Here is a 17719-nt window from a genome sequence, read left to right on the forward strand (position 1 = left end):
CAAACAAACAAACAAACAATAGAGCATCATGTATTAAAAAATGATGAAGTTAAAAAGTTGAAAAAATCCTTAGGAAATTCTCTGGTCTAAAGGACCCTTGATTTATTGTTTGATGTTGGTTATTGAAGTCAGTTAGGGGTCAAAGTGCTTCTAGTTTCATTTGGAAAGGTTTAATATCATGAGGAACATAAAATGTCAATTCCTTTTTTAAAGTACAAAGCACTTGTGAAAAGAAACTGTTTGGTCAAGCAATATTAATGGATTATATATTTGAACACCAATTATAACTTTTCCCTATTTTTTTTCTGGCATACTAACAGATAGTAACATAAGATAACTAACAAGTAATAATTTCTAGCTAATTAGTCATTTTAGTTTATTGAAATAATCACAGTTTGAAAAACTTGTAATTTCCTGTCATTATCTTCTTTAAGAAGTACTTATTTTTATGCACTGGTTATAGTAAAATAACCAAAAAAGACACAATACTTGTTGTCTTTATGTTTTCTTGTTTTGTTTAAGAATTTGAATGTTACATGAGCCTGGAATGTTTTCATAAAAACTTTTTCTATGTAATTTTCTATGTATACCATCTGCTATATTATGCCAAAATGCTATAATTCAGTGATAAGACTGTTGTTTTTTCAGACTTAATACTTGGATATAAGAAAAACAAAATTAGCTGATAAACAACATCATTAGCAAATAATACTTATATTTTACACTAGGTAAACTGCAGTATCATGTAAGATGTGTGTGATTTTTTTTTCTAAAGATTATAATTTGTGTGAGAGAATTTTATGGCTCACAGAAGTTTATAATTTTGCATTGTTTTAACTTTATTGATTATTAAGAACATGAAGACAAAGGAAAGAATTGCTAAATAAGTAAGTTTCTCTTTTCATGTTTTAATAAATACACTTATAATTGCTGAATAATGCAGTAAAATTATTTATGGTATATATATATCATTCCAGGATTCTCCAACTTTACGGGAAGAATCTGTAGCCAAAGAAGAATCCAATGGAAGTGAAAATGCAGCTGTTGAAGTGAAGACTTGCTCTAAATCATCAGATCCTATCCCAATCAGTGGCAGCTCCGAGTGTCATTTAGGTACTGTTAGCAATCAAAAATAAATTATTATAAAATTAAAAATTAGTTTAAACAATAGATCTACCAGTCAGTAGAATAACTGACCAGACTTATAGTATTATAATTTATAAGATAGCCAAGTTTAGCAGTAATGATATTTTATGGATTTTTCTTTATGTAGTTAGCACATTTGTAATCAGCTAGATTTTGGGTGACAAGTATGTTACATATGTATTATATTCAGGTAACTGATTTTTCTTATAGTGATAGGATAGATCTGCTGAATAACAGGAAGTTCAACAAGATATCTATTGCAGTTTATGAGAACTGAAAAAAAGAGACTGGACACCATGTAGAACACAAATGAACAATCTTTATTATTTACACTAACACAGTATGTGTACATGCTTGTTTGATGACAAACAGTTGCTTTTACTGGATCAGGGATAAATTTTACCTGATTGACTTGACAGAAATCATATACTCAAAACAACTAACACCACCCACATGACTGGTCATTTTCATTCCAACTTAAAGGAGGTTATAATCTTGAGGCATCATCTGACTGGCTACTTGAGGACAGTGATGTCAACATCCTTGCTCAATATGCAGCATTACAGCCATATCTTCCAAGGGCAGACCAGATGTTTCCTCAAGAGAATGAAAAAGAACAAAGACAGCTATAATGAAAGCAACTTAACATCTTTCTTAACCATGTGTTATGTGAAAAATGCACATACACACAATAACTGATTAATTCCAAAACAAATACTATGTTAAATAAGGTAGAAGAAAACACTTGGTATTCTTATATAACACATTTTTGTGTACATTTTGTTATAAACATTATATTTTTTATGAACTTACGATATTCATAAAATCCATGTTTTATAACATTTTCACACCAGAGATTGATAGACAAAAACCATTTCCAATCATGAGAAGTAACTCTGACAGCCCAAGACCACGAAGTCTGGAGAGTGAAAACAGTGCTGAGAAACAAGAGAAAAACAGTAAGCATTATAATAGAACAAATATTGTCACAGATAAGAAACGGAGAACCAGAATGTTTCATCTTTTTAATTTGGGGGCAATAACTGTTATCAATTATTATATTGTCATTTTCAATTAGGATTTTCTTTCATTATTAATGTATTTCATAAAACCCCAAATATTTGATAAATGTTTTTGTCAGCCTGTCACACAATATATTGTGGTTCTTTAATATGTACAGCCAAGTTATTTTTCTAGTGATCATAAAAAAAGAAATTGTGCAAAGATTTTGTATACTGTTGTATAAATATATATATTATGAGGAGTACAGATATACTATAGAATCTTGAATGTCATTTGTTCTGATTGCTTGATTAGAAATGCATGATTAACACAGCTGTAGCTTTGGTTTAATGCTGCTGCTTAAAGCTTGTTCTTTGCCAATAGCACTTGAAGTTGATATTTTAGAATCTACAAACAAAATGAAGTGTGTGATACTCAATAATAGCTTTAACCATGTTTGCTGTGATAACATACAGCTACAGTTCAATTCAAGTAGTCTTACCTCTGAAATACTGAAAACACTTTACATCTTGAGTATGCACTTATGCTGTCTATCAAACATGTGACTCATAATTTCCAAATGTCCTTTATGCATTGCAGAGCATATGTCAGTTACCTATAATTATCCATTCTCCTACCTTCCCTGTGACTTTGACACTTTAATCTTGTTATGATTGATTATATGAATTAGTGTTAATTATGATGTCAGAACATACACCACTATCTGACTTGGAGACCTTACTCTTGCAATTTGCCTTTAGTTTGCAGGCTGAGTGGCAATATATCTGCATATTCAATGTATTTATGCCATTGTAGGCTAGTTTTTTTGGTGGGTTTTATGTAATTGCTCAGTTTTCATGACACTTGCCATTTTTTTCTTGATTTCAATTAAGGTTGAACTTTTGCTCAAGTCTATTTGCCGGAATTTTTCTTGAAGCCATAAACCTGACTACAGCTCTTTTTTTTTCTTCTCTCTTTCTCTTGGGTATGTTGTAGTTTAAATATTGAACCAATTTCTGTATACCTGAGGGTGCTTTTGTTGTGTTGGACAATTCAGTACTTTAATCCATTATTAGTTCTCCTCTCTCCTAATATTTGGTTTTTGCAGATGCTGTCAGTAACTTGCTCAGTATTAATAGACTTTGTACCTGTTTTATAAATGTTCTTCCTTACTGTAAAAGCTGTAACTTGTAATAGCATAATATTAATAGACTTTGTTTTCCATTTCTTCTGTAACTTCTAAAGTTCTTCACCCTCAGTTTGGTTACTGAGAGGTGAGGGTTTTTTTTTTTTATCCTTAGACCCATTGTGTGTTTTCTGCCCTGCTTGCTATGATTTGTCTTGTTTTCTCCATCATTATTAGTTGTTATTATTGGTCTGATTATTTTAGAAAAGAACAAATATCTACTTTGCTATCTTCATTACTTATGAGTCACACTGATATTTTCCCTATTACCATGTGGTTCTAGTACTCTTTTTGACTCTAGCCTATTGATCTATTGGGTTCTGAGTACCTTGTCTTTCTCCAATTTGTTTAGGTGACCAAAAAAACAACAAATGTAACTCATTATGTTTTTTGCAAGTATTTCACCCAAACTGGTTTCCTGTTCAGGAAAAGCACGCCAGCAGGAGTTTATTATGGTTTCAGCATTTTGTTTTGCTTCTGGTCATCATCCCTCTTCCCAAGGCCAGTGAGGAATTTTCATTGAATCATGCTAAGTCTGCTTGTATTTTGTGAATAGACTAGCTTTGATGTGAGGTTAGTCTTTACACCCACTCATTGACTCTCTGTTCTGGACAACTTCTCTGTCTGGACTTTTGGAAGTCATTTTGGATCTTTTGTTCATCCTCGGACCCTTTGCTTACTGATCCTTGGGTTAGCCAGATTCTTCAGTTTCAATTTTCTTTTCAATTTCATCACCTTCTTTCACTTATGATATTTGCAGTTTCTAAACTTTTACAAAGCAAGGATGATGAAAGTGAATATTACAGATGCTTAAATAACACATGCTCTGTAGTGCATAAAGGACCTTTTTTTGCAAAAAATGTGGTTACATGTTTTGTTAACAGCATGTTTGCAAACTCTACAGAAAAGAGCTTTCAGCACTTCAGAGGTAAGTACCTTTTTGAAATTCATTTTAGTCTGTAATTATTCTCCAAATGTAATTTCAAGTATAATCTTGATGTAGATTTTTCAAATCACTTTTTTCTACTAACTTTTTTGTGCAAATATTTTTAAACTAACCTAGAACAGGTTCTCTTGGTTTTCTAGTGATGGATCTTTGTAATTGGTGCACTATAAAAGTGAAAAATTGATCAGTATCATTAACAAAATTAATGTTAAGTTGTATATGTGTCATAACTAGGTTCAAATGGATTGGCATTGTCACGAAATATAATAATTAAATGTAAATAGTAGTTTATAATTCAACTAACCAAATAACTAAAAGTACCCAACATTAAAAAAGAAGATTAAAATTATAAAAGTTGTATTGTGATACCAAATTATTTGTACAGTTTTTAAACTATTAAAAATCTACAGAAGCTCTTTCAGTAATACATGAAAAAACGAAATTGAACAAGAATGAAACTAATTCAAAACATTTGTCAAATAAACATGAGGAAAAAGAAAGGGTTTGTTAAAATTATAGGAGAAGTTTCCTTTTCAGAAAATTGGAAAGTAAAAATAAAATATAAAGAGGATTGTTGTAAGTTGCTTGACAAAGTGATCAGTCCAAAAATGTGTAACATCAAATAATTGACAACAAGTGAGGAGAGTGAAAAAACATCAGCTTTATGAACTATAAAAATTATCTTAGTAGATTTACATTGTAGTGTGGTGTGACATTCTGCCTCTAAAATAATGATGGATAATAAATGTACACAGTCCAAGCTGTAAATTAATACTAATACTTTTGGATTACTCACAATTACCCAGATCATTTTTACACTCATACTTTTATATCACAATCAGATTCACAAATAATCAAGATGAAATGTTTTCTCAAGCCTATATGTGAACATATTTGGTTCCACTTGGATTACATTGGTGTCTTTGATGCCAATTATATCTCACTTATATAAATTGCTTTTGAAAAAAATACTCTTTCTGTTCAAATATATAGTATTGTTTTTTTAATGCCCACTTTGAAAACACCAGTGTTATAGTGTTGAAGTTGCCAATAGAGAAACTGGGCTTTTGTCAGACTGAAATTGGATTTGTGGTATGATACACAAGGGTGTTAATCTAATTTTTACATTATTACATAGATTATTTTAATGTATTTTTTAAGTTTTTTTATTATACTAATGACTATTTACTGAAAAAGTGGGTTACCAGATTTGCTTATGGCACTTCACAAACTGTTAATGTTTCTAAAGGGTTTTCCTTGTCAGTTCACTATAATACACTAAACAGGTTACCAGATTTGCCTATAACACATCACAAAGACTGTAAGTGTTTCTTATCAGTTCACTGTAAAACAATATATTGGTTACCAGATTTGCCTATGACACATCTCAAGAAGTGTAACAAATTTTAAAGGGTTTTCTGTGACAGTTCACTGTAATAAAATGGATATAAACATAAGCATTATTTCAGTTTTATTGCTGTGTATAGATTTAATAATTGAATTGATAATGTGCAGTAAGAACTCCCTTTTATGTCAAAGTATTTTATTTCATGAAATTAAAAAAACACCACCATCAGTCAAACTATTCTCCCAGTAGTGGGAAGGCAAAATAATATACTGCAACAATGTGGTTCTTCTAATTGTAGATATACATGATAGTGTAATATCATAGAATAATGCTATTTCATGCACTGTCTTTATTTTCAAAAATATTTTTTTCTGGACATTTGGTATCAGTAAAGAAATTTTCACTTTTTGTCCTTAATGTTAGATATGTCTGCGAGATATTTAAATTAAACTTTTCAGAATTTAATCAGCCTGAAAGAGATGGTTAAATGTATTGTTTGTATCAGTGAAAGTTAATATATAGCCTTTTGGAAGTAAGTTTACGTATTACATTGTTTGTTGTTCACAGTCATGTAATAAATAAACACCGAAATACCAGACCATGTCATGTTACTCCTGTTGACCAACCAGTATGATGGAAAGACCTTAAGCAAGACAACTCTTTTCTGTTTAGTTTTTCCATATCACATGTAATATTTGTGTGTGTGTGTGTGTTTGAAAGTATCAGCATCTCATTTTGCCAAAAAATGTCCTAATTTTAGCCCTTTCATATATAAGCAACTATTTCCCTTGATTCTAATTTTCCATCACTGTCATATTAATTATACATGATATTTATTTCATAAGCATATGTCAAATAAAAAACAGTGTCAGTCAGTTTTGAATAATTATGATACATTGAAGTGTTTAATGGGAGTAGATTTTAATTACATTTTCATCAGTACACTTGGTCAAAAAAAAAAGATCCATTATTATGTCGTAACTGTAGCTCTTACTTCATTCTTATATTAGGTAGAAGAGAAGCTTACTTTAAACAATTTCTTAATCAAACTAACTTTTTCCAGTATGAGAAAAACTATCTTAGTCTCCAGTCTTCTCTTTTATACAAGCATGTGCTCTCTCTGTGAGTCTGTCTGGTATTTTGTTTATAGATAGCTCTCTCACTCAAAGTCTAGAAGATGTCAGTTGCACTAATGGAGAAGGAAATAATGGCACAGGTGAGAGTAGAACTAACCACACCAGTTACTTTCTGTTAACTTATTTTTATATAGTTTGTATTAATCCTTTAATATAAGCCATTTAGTTTGAAGTATCTGTAATTTTTTACAGTTCTCTCAAACATTTTTAATTTTTTTACATGGTGGATTCTGAAATTGATTTTGTCTTCATTACTTTGCACTTTGTTGTTTTGCCTTACCATTGTACATGTTATTTTTGTTGTTAGTTACATCTAACACAAGTAATTACACAACACTGGTGATTGATTAGGTTCATTCAGTTTAAGGAGAAACAGAATTGCTGGATTCTGTTAGTTCAGAGCTGGCTCTATATATACAGTCGCCAAGCTTTAATCTTCTATTTCACTAAATCTGATAATTTTGTCAGCTTTAATAGCAACATTACATTCTGTCATGACATGCTGATAAATACTGGATATATTCACAAATTTTGTAGGAGGGTATTCTTTTGTACTGAAGCAAACACTTATTGGTGGATCTTATAAACATTCCTTCACTCAGCAAGGACACATGAATTTGTATACAATAAATGGCCTAGCTTTTATTCTTTGAAATGACATCATTAGATTAAAATAAATTTCTAATTTACATTTTATTTGAAATTGCAGGCTAACTTTGCCAAGCAAAGAAACTGATGCCTTCTTAACATATTAAGACTATTGCCCCGTATATAATGCTGCTCTTACATGTCTCCTGGGGATATCAAACTGTAAAAGTTTAGGGGTGGCCATGTTTTGTTTCAATGTAACTATTGTTCATGAAGTTTCAAGATGTTCTGAATTCATTTTTTCATGTAACAAGGTATATCATTTCATAATCCTGCAAATATAGTCAATGAAAACATTTACCAAATAATTTTTAATGTCAGAGTGAATATATAACCCAGTAAATGTTGGTTTGAGATAAATTTTTACTTCAAAACTTTGTTGTTGATTATGCACTAAAGTATCCAATAAAAGGTAGTCCAAATATGAAATTTTAAATTGAGCATAAACAAGAATCTTTTTTTTTTTTTGTGGTGGTGTTACTGTACGGCTAACATCTGCAATTTTATTTAAACCTACTTCCTTTGTTTTTACAATTTGTTGATATTGTAATCTTAACCAATTTAATGTTTAGCTTTTTTCTTTATATGTAAGAGATGAATTAGGACAAAATTATGTTTTCACAAATTTAAATAAACTTGAAATAATCTGTTACTTTCAGCTTAGAAAAAGAAATTAACAAAGCTGAGTTCGAAATTTACTTCAAGAACTTGAGAATTTTGGATTTAAAGTCACAAAAAACATAGAAAACTAGTTAAATTATAGAAAATGTTATGAATAACCTAATAATTAATAATCCATTAGTCATGAAATTATCTTCTCAAGATAAAAGTTATTTAGTGAGTTGATTTATCCACACTGTAAATGCAATTAATAAAACATATATTTTGTGTTTAAGAATATTTCTTAGATTTTTGGTTCCATTATTACTAATATCAGTTTTAGAACGATAAAAGATGTGTTTTTCTGAATAGTTAAAGTGTATAGGTTAGTTACAACTTGAATCTTGATAAGCTTTTTTAAAAATATCAGACATGTTTCATTCACTGGTGTGATCATTCTCAGGTGTTAGGGTGAACAAAATGGCAGATGAAATATAAAATTTTACTGAAAGATCTTGATATATAATTAAGATGTTGTAGAGGTTATGCAAATGAAAAAGGAAACTGTAAGATGGAAAAAAGCATTTTTATTTTTGATATGAAAATCAACTTGTAGTCAGACTAACTCAGTAAATTCACAGGCTAATCTTTAGTAAAAATACATTATTAAAAATTCAGACTTTTTGAATACAAAGACTTTTAATGTTTACTAAAAGCTTGACAAATTGTATGAAGATACACCTAGTAAATTCAGAATTACAGCAAATATTGATTCTTCTGGTCCAGTTGACAGACCCATGCATAGAGTTAAACAGCTTAACTTTTGCTGTAGACTAACTTCTGTCATTGAATGGCATTTGTTCATCTTGATAATTGAGTTAAACAATTAAATTTCATTGATTGTTTGGACTCAGATCCCTATTTCACTTTTTTTTTGGGTGGTGGATGCACTATAAGAGTGATTCTCAATTCCAACTATTCAGTCAGTCAGGAATAGAGTTGAGGGCTGGTGCTGTTGACTATCTGCCTTTCCTGTAGTCCGTCACCTTGAAGTTAGGGATGGCTATGCATATGTAGTTCTTGAGTAGCTTTTCATTAACATTCTTAACAACATTTTTCTCCCAAGATAATGAAAGATTTTTAATGAGTTTATGGGCATGTTTTGGTGCCACTTTTATAAATAAGATAGGAAACTTCAACTTTCACAGAACATTTACATATTTGACAATTTTGGAATTACTGTATTATGGTAAACATTTTCTTTGTGATGTTGTATTCGAACCTATAATAAATTTAAGTTTTTTGTTATATATTTTCTCAAAACACCACACAGTTTATGATATATTCAGACAAGTGAGGGTTAATTTCTTGATCATTTTAAGAAACATTTATTATTATTGTTAACTGTTGCTCTAGAATAGAAAAAAAGAAGACTATTATAATTTCTTAAATACAAATATGAGTCACAATGCTTTTTAATGTTTTTTCCTGGAGTTCAGTAAATTATGAACAGTTTACATATCTAAATATTCACAGGAAGTTTTCGGCGCCATCGGCACTCCATCCCAGGCCAGTTAAGTTCCTATCTCCGTATGTGTAGTGCTGCAGATCTCCCTAAAATCTCTGGTAAGAATATTTCTGCTTTTGTATATTATATCAATCCTTCAGATTATATTTGTCTTTACAAAGATTATAATAATTAACTAGAACAACTATAGTCTAGAACTCCTCTTCAATGCATTACCAAAAGAAGAGCAGCTAAATATTGAAAATATAGACATCAGATTTCTCACTTAGGTCTCTTAAGCTCTTATAATTTTTTATTCCAGTCTTTTAACATAAAACCACAAGAATATAACCCCACCCTTTTTGTATCATTACTTGTTTCATACAGTGATTTCGACTACTTCACACAAAAACTAAATGATGTGTCATTAAATGTCATTATACACTTTATTACAACTGGAGAGCAACCTTCTGGTGTCGAGTGCACATTTGCATATCAAGTATCAAATTTTAAGTAAAAAATAGTAACTCTCACTTTGAAATGTTTTAAGAATAAAAATAATTTGATTTTAAATGTTTGAACTGAGTAGCTCCAGGGATATCAGTTGTAAACAACACACTTTTAGAGTTTTTCTCAGATTCTGTTATCTATTAGAAATAGACTTATCCATGCTTTGTTTCTCACATGACATCCTTTTCTCTCAGGTATTTTATTTCAGTAATGCTGTGTGGAGAGGGTTTTATGTCACAGCAAAAGCATTGGATGGTGAATGATAAATCTTAACCTAGAAACCAGCTACAACCAACAGCTAGCTATAAATGATTAGATAGAAAAGATTCTTGTCTGTCTACATAAATTAAATAAAGTGATGTTTCTGTGAAAATGACTATTGGAAATTCTTATAGTGGAGAATAAAGTATATAAAGTTTACAAAACTTAGGACAATGCCTCTTTGAAAGCTACAGGAATATTATTCTTGTTTGAGAAAACATTTGGTAAGGATATTTAAGGTTAGTAAATACAGTAAGGTGTAAGTTCTGTAACGGCAAACTTTCAAATGACACAGAAGCTTTTTTATATGTGTGTATTAGTAAAGTTATAGTTATTCAAACAACACAAACAAATATAACAACTCCTTAGTTATTTAAAACAAACAATAATTATTTGAGAGTAATTGAGCTTGACCCTAAAATATAGTTAGAAAAATATGTCTATAACAGTGTAGGCCTAGAATACAAGAGCAAGTTGTGTTTCTACCAGTCAGGACTTTTACTGTTCATTGATGTTTTATGCTGTTACTACAGCTACATAACTGCTTCAGCAGGGAAAGATAAGTAATAAATATAAATAATTGATCAAAATAATACAAGTTAGAGTTCATTGTATATATACAGTTGAAGTTTCTGATGAATGATGTGAAACAAAATCCAGTTTTCCTTCATATATTTGTATTAGTTATTTTCATTGTATATAAGGGTTTATATTGTTACGCCTCCGTTCGTTAGTTAATTTTCCGTAAAAATTCTCTCCGAAGAAACTTTAGCGATACAAGTCCTTTCTTAAATAAAACTGGTTTATTCTTTCTGAATACAACTTTGCAATACACTTAATTTCCACCGTCGCGCTATAACAAACGCTATAATTCACAACGAACGTCTCAAGTGCTCAACTCAACAATACGTCTCTCTGTCCGCAGTTCAATTACTCATTACATTACATTGTTGCCATCACGTCTTGACCGTCTTACATATAAAAGACTACCGCATATCTAGTAGGCTCTCGAGATTTCAGGAAGGGATGTGAACGTTCGGGAAGCGCATGACGTGTTACTAGCGTCACGTGACCTCTGCTGTCGTAACAATATGAACAGATGAGAAAATGAGTATGCTGTTAGCAGAACAACACAGACATTAATAATAATAAAAAACAGAAATGTAAAATGAAAGGAACAATTTTTAATAGTTTTAAGAACAACCTTTCAAAATTTCAGAAAATTCACATCCTTAAATATTATACAAATACTAAACCCTAATTATATAATGTTTTTCTCAGATACAAGCTAGATATTATGTACAAAGTGTGTACTAAATGTCATGCAACTAGATTAAACATTTTAAGTGTGAGAACAAAACAAACGAGGCACAAGTGCCATTTTAGCAGTCCAGAAAGGGTTAAAGATTTAGGAAAATGGAGTATTAACATCATAACTTGATCCAGGCATAACTGTAAAAGACTTCACATTGGCACACTGTTTTGTTAAATGTCAAAAATAACACACACACACATATGTATATGATGAATTAATCTAGTCACCTGTTAACTTCTTTTCCCCCCATATTTAGTTAACATCAACAAGGTGTACATATTTTAATCCAAATGCCTGGCTGTGTTATCATTGACTGAGTTTAAGCACATGGCTAACTTGTAATTATTTTCATTTTGGTTACAGTATTTGACTTAATTTTCAGAAATGCTTGTTTATGTTATCAAACCCTGTTAAAAAAAACAATTCAGTCCATGAGACAGAAAATTATGCTGAAAGTATTTTACAGTACATTTCTTGTAAAGAATAACAGTCAAGTGTTTTATGAAAATAAAATAAAAAGAAATAGAAAATGAAAAAATTTTATCCCAATGAATTGATGTTGCTAAAAATTTTGCCACCATTTTTAAACAGAAAAGTATATTTTGTAAACTTATGTGCTGTTTATTCTCTGTCTCGGAAGATCTAAGGGTAACTCATTAAATATGATTTATGCCTCAGTTATCTTCATTTATAACTTTCATAAAATGTAGTTACTTTCATTGAAATAAAGTAACAAAAATTTACAGCTTTGCATGTATAATGCTACTGCTGTCAAGTTTTCATATGTTTGTGTTTGCTACATGTGCATAAACACATGAAGTTGGATATCATTGTTGGGAGCATCTTTTTTTCACATTTTCTAAGTTTGTTGGTTTGCCATCTCAAACCTGGTTATACTTCATAAAGATAAATTCTGAGAAGATTTGTCTTTTGTGTAGTAATTTTTTATGTTACTTAGCTTTAAAAACTGTCTTTTATGTAGTCATTTTTCATTGTATTTAACTTTAAGAACTTTCTAAAGGATTTGAAAAAAAGTTGCAGAATGAACATATTTTAAGCACATACACATGTAGAAAAATTCTTTTTATCTTACTCTCAACCCTTGTTTAAAAACTTAATTAATGCAGTGTGTAAAAAATAATTTTTTTAATTGAATTCAAATCTAATAAGCTCCTTTTGTCCTTTAAAATTTTATGAATTCTTAGCCTACTGTGATTGATAGGGTACAAACCTCTAAAATAGGTTCTGCAAGGTTTAACTTTGAAGTGAAAAGTTCTTTGCTAAAAAAAAAAGAAAAAAAGGCTGTTCATTTTTGTCATGATATAAAAGACTGTTTAGTTTAAATACTATTAAATTATTTTTGTGAATGAATATTTTATTATTGTTTAGTTTTTGTTATAATAAGTTACAAGCAGACGATTGTCTGAAGTTTTGTTAATAATTCATTGATGTTGTAGAACATCACGTGCAATACATTGATGTAGAGAATATAGAAGGCAGGCAGACGAGTAAGTGATAAAAATATAAATAGTGTGAGATGAGCAAAAACAGCAGACATACAATAGCAGAAACATAATAGCAAAACATGGTAAAGTTACAGGACTAGGAAAAGTTTGGCGTGAAATTAACTACCATAGAAGTGATAGGCCTAACAATTGATATAGGCCTAACATTTAACATGTTAGAGTAAGACTAACAGTAGAAAAGGAGATAAGAAAAAAATAATTTATTTCATCAAAGCAAAATTCTAAAGTAATTGGAATCAGCCTGAGTGCACCTTGACAAAAGGAACAGAGGATATTTAGAAGAAAGAGGACCAAACGATTATGGTAACTCGTGCCACAATTGTAAGTGAATCACATATAGAATACAAGTGCGATAGTAATAGACAAGATAGATTGGCTTTTGACAAGAAGAAAAACACTGTACATATAGTGTTGATGATATGCCTATAATCTCTATAGTGTGAAGAATTTGTTGTACATAGGTTTAACTTGTTTCGTTTATATATTATTTGAAAACAGGTGAAGTGCGTGCTGTTTATTTATCATTGAATTTATCATAAACAAGTCACAGACATCTACTGTAGTATAATCCTAAGCCCAACAACAATATAGTATATATATATTTATACTATTAAGAAATATAAGTAAGTCTTTTATTTTGACAACTAGTGAAAAATGAAAAGAATTATATTTAAATTCTGACAACTTTCTTATTGAGATTTATTAGTGAATTTTTTAAAGTATTTGATCCAAAATGAATTTCACAATTATAATTAATTATAAACATGTAAAATATTTTTATTATGCTGATGGTATGAGAAGCTCAGTTAAAAGTAAAAGGCCCATGAGAAACTTTGTTTCCATATAAAACATATTCACTAAAAGTAAAGTTGTTTATTTATTTATGAAATTGAAATATGAAGTTAGAATTTGTCTATGCTCTTTTTGATTTTATACTTGCAAGTCTCAATATATTAAAATCATAATATATGTTTCTTTTTAATTTAACCAGAATATTTTGCTGACTGTTACCTTTAACTAGAACTTTTATTTTTATTTTTAATTGTACATAAGAAACCTGAGATGACCATATCTATACAAATTATTGCTTATGTTCATGTATTGAGAAGCTGGGACTACAGCAGATATTTTATATCACTTAGTGCATGTGTAGTCATTTTGAATTTTGGCCTAGTTTCTATTTTATTTTGACCGAAATAATCCCACTTTCTATACCAATATTGTAACAGATTTTATCATTAGGAGGTTTTTTTTCTTATTATTTGTTTAAAATAATGCAAAATCCAGTCCACGTTATGACAGAATGTGTTGAGTGACATTTTAAATTTTGGTCCTCAATTCTAAATATTTTGGTTTCAAGAGACTATAAGGACTCAAGATACACTATTGTGATGTATGTTATTAATGATATTTTCCCTTTGTACTATTTTTAGCTAGTTTTTTTCAAATCTAAAATTAATAAGATTAGAAAAGAATAATTCATTATTTTACATGTAATTATCATACCTCATTATGACTGACAAACATGACAAGAAATTAAGTTCTTCATAAAAATTATTGTTTAATATCATTTAACTATGGGTATGTGTTATTGTAATCCTTCAAGGAAACTTAAAGGCTGAGCACCTCATTGAAATATAAATACTTTATTAACCCACAAGGTTTCCTGTTCTTTGAAAAATTCTTTGCTAGGTAAACTGAGAAAATATTTAAAAATAATGGAATGCACTGTGTAGGAAGATCATGAGATATATAAAACATTGTTAATGCTCACAACAATATCAGAAACAATACTAGCGTGAATTTTATTTGATGGAATAGTGATGTTCATTCAGCAACCGGTCAGGTACATGTTAATTTGTTGTTCTGTTGACAAGTTGAAATGAATTGTTCACTAAGTATTACTTTTTACTGGGTACAAGCTAAAGGTTCGTGGCTCAATGGGCTATTTTAAAATATTTGGAAAAAAATGTAAGGTTTTGTTACTTGTTATTAAACTGAAATTGGGAAAAGTTAAAGTACACGTAGGTGACTGTAAATAATGAAAGATTCGTTAGTGCTTTGTTCAGTTATGTGTGGTTATTCAGAATTTCTTCACAAGACTTGAATCATAGCTTGTTTTTCTATATTGCTTGAATAAGTGTTTTTTTTATACCTCAGGTGTTATTTCTAGGGTATTTTAAGCAGTGTAAACAAAGTAGAGTTTTGGCTTTAATGGAGTGCTGCTTGGGCTTCAACCTGAAGGAGGCCTCAGTATAGAAACCAGAATGCCATTCTGTTCTAATAGAAACAGGCAGGAGTGGTCCATTAAAGCCAAAACTGTACTAGTTTAGGTGTTAGTGAAAGTATACCAGGAAAGTGCAAATGTGGTACATCATAATTTGAGTGTAACTTAAGTCGAGAGCATCCAAGGAAATAAAGCTACAGAGAATTTGTGTTCTGATGACCAAAGAGATACTTAGTGTTGTGCATTTTTGGGTTTGTGTTGTTTTAACTTTTTTTAAATGGTTTAAGTAATTTGTGTGTAACTTTAGTCAAGAGTATCCATGGAAATAATCCATGCTGTATTTTTTTATGAAATGTAATAAAGCATTTGACAGGTGTTTACATATGTGTAGGCAGAATTCTTTACAGTAGGTGTCCATGACTTGTTGGCAGTAAATTTCAATGATAAACAAACAGCACAAAGTCCACTTGTTTTAAACAAATATATATATATATAAAACCAAGTTAAACATATATCCAAATGTTTCTTGCACATTTAATCACCGGGGTTGGTTCAGTTACTTTAGAACACAACTGAAAAGACAAATTATTCTTCTCTACTCTGTTGTTACCATACAATCTGCAATAATTTCACTTAAAAAAAAAGGATGCCACTATATGCTTTACAGCTAAACTCACAAACAGACACTTTAAGTATCTATCTTTGTCTTACTTACTTGAACTATATTTTGTATGCGTATTTATAGCCTGACTGAGGCCTAGAACGTTCTACACAATACGCTATAATATGATGCAATAATACTAAATTGAAACAATGAGAAATACTAAGGAGTTTCTAGTAACGTGACACGATAATACAACAAATGCCAATTCACAACAGTTGAACTAAACTTATGATTTGTACACAGTTACGTAAACTACAATAAACTACCGCTTGTAAAAATAACTAAATTTAACACTTGCACTATACTTAAGCTGTCTAAATCATAACACTTGCATTAAGCTTAAAAAGATGTGTATATCTAACAACATTAGTTATTCAATTTTGATATAGTGTACATTCTGTTAAAATCAGTAAATTTAGTCCTTGAATATTACTGTTTGGTCCTGGAAAGTCCTGTAATCTTTTCAGTCACTGGTGTTAGTATTTTGTACAGTATTTGTTTTTCATCAAGTCTCTAAACAATTTCAGATGTTATGTGCATGTCACATCAAATCTGGAAAATCAGGAAATTTTTATGTGCCATACATCATCATTACACCTTGTCAAAACTCCCTCAAGCAAAAATAGAAAATGTCTGAATTAAAATATTAAAACATAGCCTACAAAAACTAAATGAATACTAACTTTTTCACATTTTTAGCTGCTTTGCAAAATAGCATGTATAAAAAAAGATAAACTCAACAGCAAGAAAAAATATACCATATTTAGTTGTTTGAAAAGTTGGTATATTCTGTAAATCATAAGTAATGGTTCTTGTTTTCAGGATTTTTACATCTAGGTGGACCTGCTGCTAGCCTATTTAGTACAGCCGTCATCAGTGGCTCTACCAGTGCTCCAGAGTTAAAGAATGCTGTTCCTCCATGTGCTTCAGGTAAACTGCCTGCTTACAAACTTTCACAGTATATTAATGTAAAAAGTTTGATTAGTTATTGTTGCATGTACACTATATTACCACAATTTTACTAGACAAGTTTGAATAGTTATTGTTGCATGTACACTATATTACCACAATTTTACTAGACAAGTTTGAATAGTTATTGTTGCATGTACACTATATTACCACAATTTTACTAGACAAGTTTGAATAGTTATTGTTGCATGTACACTATATTACCACAATTTTACTAGCCAAGTTTGAATAATTATTGTTGCATGTACACTATATTACCACAAGTTTACTTGTCAAGTTTGAATAGTTATTGTTGCATGTACACTATATTACCACAAGTTTACTTGTCAAGTTTGAATAGTTATTGTTGCATGTACTCTATATTACCACAATTTTACTAGACAAGTTTGAATAGTTATTGTTGCATGTACACTATATTACCACAATTTTGCTAAACAAGTTTGAATAGTTACTGTTGCATGCACACTATATTACCACAATTTTGCTAAACAAGTTTGAATATAGGGTGCATACACATCCTTGAAAGTCTTTGAAATTGAGAATGGAGTATCAAGGGCTTGAAAGGGGCCTTTTTTTTTGCAAAAATAATTGAAAATATTGTAATAGTAGAACATATCAATATATCTAACTTTAATGCATGTTGCGGAGTTGAGCACAATAAAAAGTCTTTCTTTTCTTTTTAGTCTACATTCATATGTTGAACAAAAAAATAGGAATTTTATAAAATT

The 17719-nt window shown here is 30.0% G+C and overlaps 1 protein-coding gene across 12 annotated transcripts in view; it reads left to right on the top strand.

The window, feature by feature from the left end:
- Nucleotides 1-17719, top strand: part of LOC106457347 (inositol hexakisphosphate and diphosphoinositol-pentakisphosphate kinase-like) — a 211293-nt gene that overhangs the window by 169380 nt on the left and 24194 nt on the right. For 11 of the 12 annotated variants that reach the window (XM_022383235.1, XM_022383240.1, XM_022383244.1 and 8 more), the window contains 5 exons: nt 978-1113; nt 2001-2105; nt 6779-6844; nt 9549-9638; nt 16845-16952. In XM_022383235.1, the coding sequence (XP_022238943.1) occupies nt 978-1113; nt 2001-2105; nt 6779-6844; nt 9549-9638; nt 16845-16952 (505 nt within the window). The remainder of the gene's footprint in view (nt 1-977; nt 1114-2000; nt 2106-6778; nt 6845-9548; nt 9639-16844; nt 16953-17719) is intronic. The other variant, XM_022383239.1, reaches the window with a different exon arrangement.

This window comes from Limulus polyphemus, unplaced genomic scaffold (assembly GCF_000517525.1).
Source record: "Limulus polyphemus unplaced genomic scaffold, Limulus_polyphemus-2.1.2 Scaffold320, whole genome shotgun sequence".
NCBI lineage: Eukaryota > Metazoa > Arthropoda > Merostomata > Xiphosura > Limulidae > Limulus > Limulus polyphemus.